At 38.0% G+C, this 11,979-nt stretch overlaps 1 protein-coding gene across 2 annotated transcripts in view; it reads left to right on the top strand.

The window, feature by feature from the left end:
* The window catches only part of PPAT (phosphoribosyl pyrophosphate amidotransferase), a 42,194-nt gene that overhangs the window by 29,188 nt on the left and 1,027 nt on the right, over positions 1 to 11,979 (top strand). The window contains exons 2-11 of one of the 2 annotated variants that reach the window (XM_027885526.1): positions 2,118 to 2,184; positions 5,531 to 5,737; positions 6,304 to 6,416; positions 6,524 to 6,669; positions 7,908 to 7,980; positions 9,252 to 9,403; positions 9,790 to 9,917; positions 10,039 to 10,095; positions 10,220 to 10,441; positions 11,202 to 11,322. In XM_027885526.1, the coding sequence (XP_027741327.1) occupies positions 2,118 to 2,184; positions 5,531 to 5,737; positions 6,304 to 6,416; positions 6,524 to 6,669; positions 7,908 to 7,980; positions 9,252 to 9,403; positions 9,790 to 9,917; positions 10,039 to 10,095; positions 10,220 to 10,441; positions 11,202 to 11,322 (1,286 nt within the window). The remainder of the gene's footprint in view (positions 1 to 2,117; positions 2,185 to 5,530; positions 5,738 to 6,303; positions 6,417 to 6,523; positions 6,670 to 7,907; positions 7,981 to 9,251; positions 9,404 to 9,789; positions 9,918 to 10,038; positions 10,096 to 10,219; positions 10,442 to 11,201; positions 11,323 to 11,979) is intronic. The other variant, XM_027885527.1, reaches the window with a different exon arrangement.

Below are 11,979 nucleotides of genomic sequence, written 5' to 3'. Positions count from 1 at the left end.
TTGGGGACGAGGGCGTCAGTGCGGGCACCGGGATGTGGGGANAAAAAAAAAAAAAAAAGAGTCATGCTATTTCGTTCCTTTAAGGGAAAAAAAAAAAAAGGCAACAAACAAACGAAAACAAAGCAACATGACACCCAGCCGCCCCCACACACACTCTTCTGGCCTGCCCTTTGCCGGGTGGGCGCAGAGCATCTCCTGCTCCCGTGGGGGGGCACGGGAAGGCCGCCATGCTGAGCCTTCCCCCAGGCAAGTGGCACATCAGGATCACCCTGCCTGGCATCTTCACATCTCCACGCTCTCATTGCTTTCGAACTGATGGCCATATATACGCGGTTTTCAACTCGTATTAGTGGGGTTTTAATAAAAAGCTGGCGTACTTAAAAGTCTGGCTCAGCTGGCAAAGTGATGTAAGCTTTGTGGCAATGACACTGAGCTCCCGTGTCTTTTGTGTGTGCGACATGTAAGGTGTAACCCAGCACCTTGACCAGGGCCTCCTTTGGGGTGTCTGCTTCCCTCTTCCTCCCTATTGATTTTGTTAATATTTAAAGGGACCATGACAGTATTAAAATGGAAATTGCCTGTAATGTTAACATTGTGACTACAAGTTGCTGAATGCAGTGTTATCAACCCTTAAGTTTTACCATCAGTCTTTGTGTTTATAGATAGGACATCTTCTCGAGTTAAATTAAATGGCTTTAAAAATGTTCTCATCTCTGAATTTTTTCTTTGAAGATCTATGTCACACTAACAGGGTAAATTTGTTCAGATATATGTGAATTTTGATTTGTTTGCTTTCTCTGAGCAAATGTTCTTTAAAATGTTTGCTTTACATACAACTGGGACTAGTAACAAAGGGATTTTAGGAACTGGAGAAAATTGCTAATGAGCATGGTCAGTTGTAGATTAGCATCCATCCATTCTGTAGATTTTTTTTGTGGCCAATTTTATAGTTGCTTATAGTAAATAATTCCAGTGACTTCAATTGTGTTAAACTAAAATAGGATCTTTGGATAATATTCTAAAAATATTTCAAGTCTTTTTTAAGAAAAACATCTTTCCTTTTCAGATATTCTTATATATAAGAGTGGATGGGAACTCAGTAGTCCACCAAAGTTCTGATGAGTATTAAAGGCACAGCAGGTACATAGCAGCAGTTTTATTAGAGGCAACACTCTACCTTATTCAGGAAGCCTTTTAAAGGGAGATGGAACAGCCTGAACTGTTACCCACAAAAAAAATCCAGCCTGCAAAGCAAACATTTTCAATGGATAAGGACTGAATTCCAAACCATGGGCAGTTGCACAGAGTTCTGCCTGCCTTCAGCAGGACAGCATCAGGGCACCTGGAGTGCACCCAGGGGACCGACCCAGCGTGGAGAAGGGCTGGCAAGGACAGGCAGCAAAACAGGGAAAACTCCCTTATTTCAGCTGAATCAGCTCTTCTGCTCAACAAAGCACAACTGCCAGCCTGAGGCTGATGTGCTGTAAGAGAAGTATTTCCATTTGCAGTAACGCTTTTACATGAGACTTGTTTTGCTTGAGAAGTGGAGATGCCCAACATTAGGTTTATGCAGTCAAACGCTTTTATCAGAGGGTCTGTGTAGCTTTTCGAGGTGTAAAAGCTAGCTTATCTGCTAAAGTGCAAAAAGGCAAAAGCTTCTGCATAGGTGATCAGTGGAAAAGATAAACCATTCCCATAGGCAAACCCATCAGTTTTTAATAACATCTCCCAACCCAAAGCAGAAATAGAATAGCACTATAGAGCCTCCTACTATCACCTGTCCCACTGATAGACCACTATCCCTCTGAAAATGGCTTTTCAGATTAAGCATCTGTTTTTATTTTATGCCCTCACTGAAACAGGACTGCAGCAAGAGCCCGCACCAGTGCTTATTAGTGGAAAGATTCCCACTGAATTCAGTGGCTTAGGCAGAAATGTTATGTGACCATTTTGAAACAAAGCATAACACAGGCAAGGAACACATTGCAATTACACATCTGCAAAATACAACAACAAATAAACCTACCTTAAAATTTCATGACAAAACACCAATCCACTGTATGTTAAAGTATTTAATATTCTAAGCATTTCAGTGTTTTATGTTATTTCGTTCACAGGGGCCAGGAGAGTGCTGGAATTGTGACAAGTGATGGAGAGTCATCCCAGGCATTCAAAGTGCATAAGGTAAAATGCAGATGAATGTTTTGTACATTTTTTAACAGAGATGTGTGAAAGTTTGTTTCTGCTAAGAAACAGTATAATTAAAGAAAAAGTAATATGTTTTGATGGATTGTTTTGGTTTTGTCAGAGTACCTAATTTTGTTATTTGTGTAATTTCTGTCTTGAGTGTATGCTTAAAACAAACATGCCACCGTTGTCCTGCTGGGTGTATCTGTGCATACAGTGGCAGACACTCATAAGTTACCCAGATCATGCTACTGATGTCCGAAAAACTACTTACCAAAGTCACCCTGCATCTCAGCTGTTAACTCTGCAGATTTGGAAGAGTACTGATGCAACTTAATCTCAAGAGAAAAGAAATGCAGTTAAAGGTTTTGCACAAGGAAAAGGATGACTAAATCTTATGTTAGCAAGACTCAAGGAAGTGGCAACTACTTTACCCATAGGTAAAAATAAACAGAGTATAAGACTGAATGGAGGCCTGAGAAAGTCACACAATCTTTCTCAAGCTGAGGGGATCCCTGGGGATGTTACAAAACACAAAATGACCACAGCCTCTAAAGTATTATGTTATGCTCTGGGGATATTTCTGTTCATTCTTTATAAAATGTGATCAGGAAAAAAATAATGTCCACCTTATTCCATCCCAGAAAAGGAGAAGATTGGAAATAAAAAGGCATCAGCAAAAAAACATGGGGCACTTCTTGATATATGTCCTCTGACCACAATCAGAAAGCATTCAGAGTTCTCAGAGAAACATTAATTAAGCTGTTCAAATCAGTCCAAGACTAAGGACCACTCCACTGCAGCAGCATATGTATCTATGCATGACTGCTCAATGCCTCATACAAACCCTTTTCTCTCAAGCATCACGTTTGTCCCCTCTTCAGGCACTTCCCCCCTCCTATCTGTTATTTACAGCCTGATTCACATACACACATACACGCTTTTAAATGCACCTTCTCTCAACTTTAGCAGCATGTTATCTGTTCTTCATTCCTGCTTCTGCTTGAGCTTCAGTTTTCCTACAGGTTTACAGGAATTTCAGCTTCCTGTAAAGTGGGCTGCTCTAGAAATCCTGTAGTAAAAAGTGCTTCTCGGAATGAATTTCCAGTAGGTGATATAATAACTTGCAGGATCTCCATGTTACTGAGCTACAGTACTTAGCTGTCATGCTAAGAATTTAATTGGCTCACCATATCAACTTTGATATTTTAAGAGTTGCAGAGCATGTTTCTTTTATCCTTGAAATGTATTTCTCAGCTACAACACTTTTAAAAACTGTAATAACCACAGTGTATTAAAGAACCTGTGTAGCACAATTTATATGACCTGGTTAATCCTGGAAGAGGTGCTAACATAACAAACATTTGTGTCTGTTACACTGGTGAAAGCATTTTTAGGACTCTGACTTGGAAAGTAGTACAGAAAATATCAGCAGTTAAGATGCTACTGTACCTGTTTGTTCTCCAAACCCACTTGACTCTTCTTCATAGCAAACAGAATGCAAAAAGTGCTCGCTTCTCACTGCATCAATTTACTCACCTTTGTCAACAGTTTAAGGCAATACCTATATTAGAGTATGAACTGGACCATCTAAGGTATGGGTACATGTTCCCTTCTGACTGTGGTCAGCCTTTGACCGTGGATTAATAGGCCTTGACAAAGGCTATTAAATATTTGTTTTAAAATCTGCCAGAAAGACACGTCCAGATTTGTCTGTGGAAGCCTTTCAGCTAGACTCATACAACAAAACAATACTGTCGTAGATGTATTAGCTCAGGGAAAAACATATATCTTGTATAGATATAGTGATGTCAGTAAGAGAAAGATTGTTTCACACTTGGACATGAAAAATAATATATTAAAGCAGCAACTTATGAAACCATTATTGTGTTCTGGCACATATAAGGGCTTGTATAATACAGATGTAAGATTGTCTTCATTGGTATTTTTTTTTGCTACTGTAATTCACATTTGCTATCCCACACCAGTGCAATCTATATCAGAGGAGTATTTCAAACTGCAATTAAAAGATTATGTACTTGTGTAACCAAATCCAGTTTAAACCAGCATTGCTTGTGTAAGTTACTGCAATACTTAACTTTGCCACATCCATTAACCTGTAAACTGGCAGATCTGTCAGGATAAAGTTGGCCTAATAAATTAAGAGTGCATGGTTGCATTTCTGTACATACATGAGCACACAACTTTAGACCACCTTTATGTCATCTATTGAGACCACAGATGATAACTGATTTGGGATAAATTTTGCTGACCATTAAAGCAAACCCATACGAGATTGAGGCAGTAACTTTTTAACATGATAATAAATATCCTAAAACCACATATGCAACCACAGCCTCTTGGTACTCTGACTCTACAGCAGTTACAGCAGAAAATACCCTTAAGTTGAGCTTTCTTTAAGCTTCTCTGGTTGAGCTCTGAAAACAGCTCAGCCAATTTCCTTTCTTTCTGTTGTTGTATCTGCAGCACAGATTATGAGCCATTCGGAACTTCAGATCTCTCCTGTATATCTTTGAAGGTCTTAGAGGAGTGTTACTCATCATATGTACAACAATTACCATGCCTGATAGTCAAACCAGGCATAGAAGGATGTAAATATTTTCCACAGGCAGTGGCAGAAGCAGGAGTTTATAGGAGGGCCTGGAATTCAGACTGAATTGGTACTCTCGGTGCAGCTTTTCAGACTACTCTTGCAGCTAAATTGTCTTCACATAGTGCTTGTTGCCAAAAGAAGCTCCTGTGCTGAAGGCTGACTAAAATGTTTTGATGTATTTTTGCTTTAGATACTAGGCAACTTGGCTATATGAAAATTGCAAGTAAACAATAAAACCTTTTGAAAAAAAGCTTTACTTCTGACATTGGCAAGAATGACAGTGGAATCTAATAAACATTACCACAGATTCACTTTAAAAGTGAATCCAGTGTACCAATAACTTGTAAAAGATATTCTCTACCTAGAACTTCGTTCATGCAATTTTTTTCCTTCCTTTCCTGTCTTCTGGCAGTCTTTTTTCAGGTGTTTTTAAGCAACAAAACAGTGTGGTGGTGTTTTTCAGAAGATGTATTTTTAGTCAGGGAATAGACTGTTCCAGGCAAATCCTCAGCAAAAAAATGCATATTGCTTTATTTAAAAACAGGATTAATGGGATCTGATATACCACTGTGACACCTACTCAGCTTCTTTCTTTCCCATGTCTTTCAGATTATTTGCCCTTCTTTTGAAGTTCCATTAATACTGCTCCAAAACCAAACAGAAGAAGAAATGAGAAAGTTACTAGGAAAATAAAACCAAACAGAACCTTTTTTTCTTTTTCTCCTAAAGGGAATGGGCCTTATAAATCATGTCTTCAATGCAGACAGCCTGAAGAAGCTGTACCCTTCAAACCTTGGTATTGGGCACACAAGGTACTCCACCTCAGGAATTTCTGAGCTGCAGAATTGCCAGCCTTTTGTTGTAGAGACTCTTCATGGGAAGATCGCTGTGGCACACAATGGGGAGCTAACTAATGCTGCACAGCTCAGGAGGAAGGTTAGTACTTCCTTTGGGATGTTCTGGCGTCATTTCTTTCTGAGTGTGAGGCATCAGTGAGCAATAAGGTTGCTGTGACTCTTCCTTAATACCAAACTGTTTGGGGTAAGGAAAGAGTACCCTAGTCAGAATAGATCATTTTGTGGGGAAAAAACCTGTGCGGGGGATTCCGCCTTGATATCCCTTTCTGGATCTGCCATAGGCAATTTCATATATTCCCTCTTATGTTTTATCTCTCTTCCCAGAGCACAAAGCTAATTAAATGCCCCAAACATTAATTTGTGCCCTGAATTTTGGTGGCATTAATTCTGGGTACATGTGGAGCAAAGGAATGAGATGAAAAGGGAAAAATTTAGTACTAGTGTAGATGATTGTACTACCTAGTTTTATGTAGTTGGTTTGTTGGAAGAAACTTGGCATTATTATGATAGGATAAGCTGAAGCACTGGTAAGTTTTAAAATATTTGTTCATTGAACAAAGGTGTTATTAGATGAAAATCTGAGCAGTGTTATGTGAGAGGGTTTTTTTTTAATGCTGGTAACACTTTTGGTTTGTGTCTTAAAAGCTTATGCGGCATGGTGTAGGACTTTCGACCAGTTCTGACAGTGAACTGATCACCCAGCTGCTGGCTTTCACACCTCCTCTAGAAAATGACGACACAGCCGACTGGGTAGCAAGGTGAGGAGAATGGCTCTCAGAATCAAGAACAGCAATTTGATCTTGGCATGATACGCAGCTGTAAATGCACACAATTGTTCACATGACACACCTCTGTCTCGTTCCAGAATAAAAAACTTAATGAAGGAAACTCCAACTTCATATTCGTTGCTAATTATGCATAAAGACATAATCTATGCAGTACGTGATCCATACGGGAATCGCCCACTCTGCATTGGTCGCCTTATTCCAGTAGGGGACATGAATGGAAAAGGTAAACCATCTATAGATATAGATAGATAGATATAGATATAGATATCTCCATATGCCTATACGTAATTTGTGTGTGAAATCACTGGTATAAGTAATTAAAGCTATACTTACTGAGGTGTAGGTAGGAAGTCAGTTTTGAAAAATCAAAACAAAAAAAAAGTTGGTAAGGGAAAAAAAATTTGTAGGAAGTCTGCAAAATTCTGTTCACACATAAAGGGAATCCTAGTGGCCTGGTGACTGCCACAATTAGGCAGCCCAGCTGTAATACAATATTTGTGAAAGTTTAATTAAGGTCTCATCACTTAAACAGGAAAGCAGGGATGAACAGAAGGGTTGAGGTTGGAAGGGGGTTCTGAAGGTCATTGGGCTAAATCCCCTGCTCAGACAGGTCCACCTAAAGCCAGTTGCTCAGGATGATATCCAGTCCAGAAGCAAGTCTGGTTTCTTCCTTTCTCCTACAGTAAGGTGGGCAAAAAGTGCCAGATTGCTCACAATGTATTTCTGAATTCCAAGCACCCAGCCACATGTAATACAGTAATGGAACACTGTACAATCAATTTATGGGAAAAATTCCTTGTGTTCCTGTTTAGCTTGCAAATCAACATTTTCTCTTAAGTGAGACTAAAATATCTTAATTTGTTTAAAGCTAAAATAATTCAAAGACTAAGTAGTAAATGCTTCCACATCTTCATGAAACTGGGTGATTTTAACCACAAGAAAAATTACCAAGATTTTTTAAAGCACACAAACCTTCCTACCCTACGTAACACAATTTGATCTTTTCTGTGGTTGCCTCTCAAAACTCTCCTTATTGGAATTCAGCCCAGGATCCATTGTGTTCAAAAGCATCTTTCTATTAATGCATAGGAAAAGTAAAAAGTTTCTTGTGTGAACAAAATAAGTATGTATATCTAAATTTACTCAACTAGAATTGGAAAAGTTTGAAATAGTGCAGGGATAACAAAGGTAGTTACCTGAACTGTCTCTCTTCATGAACTGTGAATATGATGCTGTTACTTCCACTTCTGCCTAGTACAGGTTTAGGATGTTTATGTTGTGGATTTGCTTGGGATTTTTTAAAAGTAATGTTACAGAAACTGGGGAATGCTTTACCTTTCAGTCCTTTAATTGCGCACTTGGCAACCTAAACCATAGCAAGCCAGATCTGCGGCAGAAATGCAGTTGTGGGTGGTCATAGTAGCAAGAACTGGGGAGTCTAACTGCAGTCTTTAATTTCAGGAAGAGATAACACTGAAACAGAAGGATGGGTTGTCTCATCTGAATCCTGTAGCTTTTTGTCTATCGGTGCAGAGTAAGTGACCTGATTCTCACTTTATCTGAAAACTCTCTGCAGGCAGGGATTAAACATTAAATATCAAATTGCCAAATATCGTAATTTATAACAACATGAAAGACATCAAGGATTAGTTTGTTGTGGAGGATTTTTTATTGCCAGTCCTGGTTTTTGGCAGTTTAAATTTAAATTTTTTCAAACAGATGATTGTAAAAGAAGAACTATATGTGCAGAAAGTAACAGTAAAGACAACTTTACTGTTGCAAAATAAATGCCTCCTACTTGTTGCATTATGCCTGGTTATCGATATAGATTATTCATTTTAGCCTCATTTGCAGCAGAATTGTTGTATCACAAAATAATTCTTTAACTAAAAAAAAGTTATGGTGGTAGCTCACAGGCTGAACTAACAAGCTGTAGGATATGCTGATGAGCTGGCCTCCTTGTTAGAAAAAAATTACTGTTTTCTGAAACTTATTCAAAATCTCTGTTAAGAGAAGCTCACCATGTAGGACCATCAGCTGAAACATATGGGTTTTTAAAAAAGCAATTTTGTCTAAACTTCTGCTGTAGCCCGTGCTGCTGTCTGGTGCTGCTCCTGTCTGACCAGTGAATAAACACAGATTTGCTCACCTCTGATTTATATCTCCAGCATATATTTTGTAATAGATGTAGATTGACTTTGTTAGAATATCCACCTGAGGGCTCACTAAGTATCTAGCAAAATGTTTCGTAAGGTTAAACACTGTAACATAATAAACCTAATACTATTCTGTATTTCTTCAGATTTGAGAATTTGACTGTACATTTCTAGTCATCTCTCCGTCATTCAGGTGTAGCTGTCTGTCATCTCTGGACAGATATTTCCCTAGATTTAGCTTGTGAGAGGATTCTTTTGTCTGATTATATTTCTCATATTGCATTGTAATATTTATTAGCTCTCTTTTATTAGGAAAGTTCTCAAGTATTGATTCAGGACTATATGATTAGAATATATTCCATCTCAATTAAGCCTGTACTCTACGTCTCACATATAGGATGAACACCATAATTCTCCAGCACTAAGTATTAATTTACTGCTTTTGGATATTAATTCAGACTGTTTTAGTAAGGGTCACTTGTCTTAGAATGTTAGTCTTTAAATTCTCCAGGTCAAATCTTAAGATAAAAGCAAATTGTCATGTTAGGATGTTCAAAAGTATTTTCTCCTGTCAGTTGACTCTTATTTATATTCAAAATTATCATCCACATTAAGGGCATTTCTAACTGCTATGTATTTCTTTTTCAAGGTACTATCGTGAGGTCCTTCCTGGAGAGATTGTGAAAATATCCAGACATGATGTTCAGACACTGGATGTTGTACGAAGACCTGAAGGAGATCCATCAGCATTCTGCATCTTTGAATATGTTTATTTTGCAAGACCAGACAGTATTTTTGAAGGTACGAAAATGTAATGTACAGAGCTCCTCCCTAAATAGTGGGAGATGTTATCCTGGAGCACACATAGAAATTATCTACGATCAGACCACTGAATGTAAGCTTGCAGAGCACAGCTGGGATACAATGGGTTGGCAAAACTTTTGAGATAAAACTCATCAGGAGAAGCAAACTGGATTTTAATTCTCTATATAGTGATAGAAATGTGAAATGCTGGAATATGACAGTATAGAAGGAAATAAAAAATGACTCTATGCAAGTGACTGCTTATCAGTTCTGGAGCTTTTCCCACTAACTTCTATGCCTGCAACTTGCCACAGAAATTTGTACAGCAAACAGAGGAAATCTGAATTATGCATACTAAGAAAACCAGTTCTTCCTGTTCTTAGGTCAGATGGTGTATTCAGTCCGGAGAAGATGTGGGCAGCAGCTTGCTATTGAAGCACCTGTGGAAGCAGACCTGGTCAGCACTGTTCCAGAGTCTGCAACCCCAGCAGCTCTTGGTTATGCTCAAAAGGTATGTTACGTTTTCCCCCTCACCCCCAGCATGTTTACACGTATCTCTTTTTGTAATGCACTGTGATGATATGGGCTGCTAGAGTTGTGCATTGATAAAGCTTTATATCTTCAGTATGCAGGGTACTCCTGTTGAGTCATCTGCCTTGCTTTGTCTGTCATTATTCCTTTATGTTAAGGTATTTAAACATTTTTTTGGTTACCATGAAGTCATACTAAGTCCTAAGATTGATTTAAAAAAACAGTAACTGAGAATAACAAGTCCTTATATATTAATTCTGTTTAACTGTCTCCTGTTTGCAGTGTGGACTACCATATGTTGAAGTGCTCTGTAAAAATCGATACGTAGGGAGAACGTTCATCCAGCCAAATATGAGGTTACGGCAGCTTGGTGTTGCAAAGAAGTTTGGTGTTCTGTCTGACAACTTTAAAGGCAAACGAGTTGTTATCATTGATGATTCAATTGTGAGGGGCAATACCATTTCACCCATAATAAAACTGCTGAGAGAATCAGGAGCAAAAGAGGTAAGCTAATTTTAAGTCAGTACAGTATAGATGTAATGGAAGTTGATGGGAAGGTAAAGCACAGGGGTTTGTCTTAATTTGTACTATACATTGCTTCCTTATTTAAAAGGGAGGCGTGGAGAAAAGCAATGGCTACTGCATGTTTATTGTGATGATAGGTTAAATAGGTTCTTTTTTATGACTGTGACTTTTGGGTGATTAAGGCGAGAGGAACAGGTCTCCACTTAAAAAGCACTATGTGGCAAATAAAAAAAGAATGGAAAACATTAGTTAAGATCAGAAAACCAAGTATTTCTGATGTGTATCTTGTGGACCTTCATAAAGCACAACCACTTACTGCTGTAAATACCATATGCCCTAAGTTACCAGAGCACCATTGCTTTAATTGGTAAAGATTTTTTAAGGGAAACAAAGTGTGCAAGACAATCATTGCAGCAAAAATGTTACATAAAATGGTTGACTTTGTAAACTGAAATTTGTGCATCAAAGACTGAACACCACAGAAGAGAAGCAAATCCAGGATGAAACCTTTTAAGAACATTGGGAAATACTGTAAAAAAAAAGTTCTAAAACTGTCTTTCTTTCTCCTTCTGTCTTGGCATCTGAAAAAACTTTATCTTACTTTTAACCCTTCGATGATTTCTGTGCAGTGCTGTGTTCTGTTCATTATCATTTGCAGAACTGGGACTTCGGTATTGTGTTATTATCTGCTGTCATCTTATCCTACAGTAGTCTATTTTGAAATTATATTTTTATTCAGGTGCACATCCGTGTGGCTTCACCTCCCATAAGATTTCCTTGTTACATGGGAATAAACATTCCAACTAAAGAAGAACTCATTGCCAACAGACCTGAATTCCGTGATCTTGCAAACTATATAGGTAAATGTTCCTTGAGTTTTTTGTTATTTTGTTGTTGGGTGGTTTTTTGGGGTTTTTTTTGAGAGAGAAAGTTTTCACTTATAGGTATTTTACAGTCTACTTTAAAATAAAGCCCAACACAGCAAGGCAATAGTAGCAAAAGTGACTAAAAAATTGCAAGGTTGATAAGCTAGGTCTCTGCTTTGTGAGTGCCCTACAGATCAAACCCATTTAGCTACACACTTTTTTAAACAGAGTTAGGGAGCTGTATTTCTCAAAACAATAGAAAGTATTAAAATAATTGCATAAGCATAAGTTGCAAATAAAGTATGACAACGAAGCTCCCCAACACTTAAAGCTCCTTCCAGGAACCTTCACAATAAGGAGTTACAAGGAATAAAATAAGTCCGATAATGAAAAGCGGATGTAGTTTCACTTTCATGAGATACTCACAAAAATATGTTCAGAATTTGTAAACACCCACTGATTTTTCTACAAATTTAAATTTATGTAAATAATTTTAACTGCATTATATATTTTGCTTTGAAAGAAATGACATATGAAACCAAGCAAAGAATGTTGAAAAACTTCTCAAATTTTGAGTCATGTTTGCAGCAGAACAAAAGTAGAATCAACAGTTGATGTTCCACTGTAAACTCCAATTTCATGTGTTAAATA

Source organism: Empidonax traillii, unplaced genomic scaffold, assembly GCF_003031625.1.
Source record: "Empidonax traillii isolate 1590-97213 ecotype Southwest subspecies unplaced genomic scaffold, ASM303162v1 scaffold167:size2001844, whole genome shotgun sequence".
Taxonomy (NCBI): domain Eukaryota; kingdom Metazoa; phylum Chordata; class Aves; order Passeriformes; family Tyrannidae; genus Empidonax; species Empidonax traillii.
The sequence above is the reverse complement of the archived record's forward strand: the minus strand, read 5'-3'. Positions and strand labels throughout refer to the sequence as shown.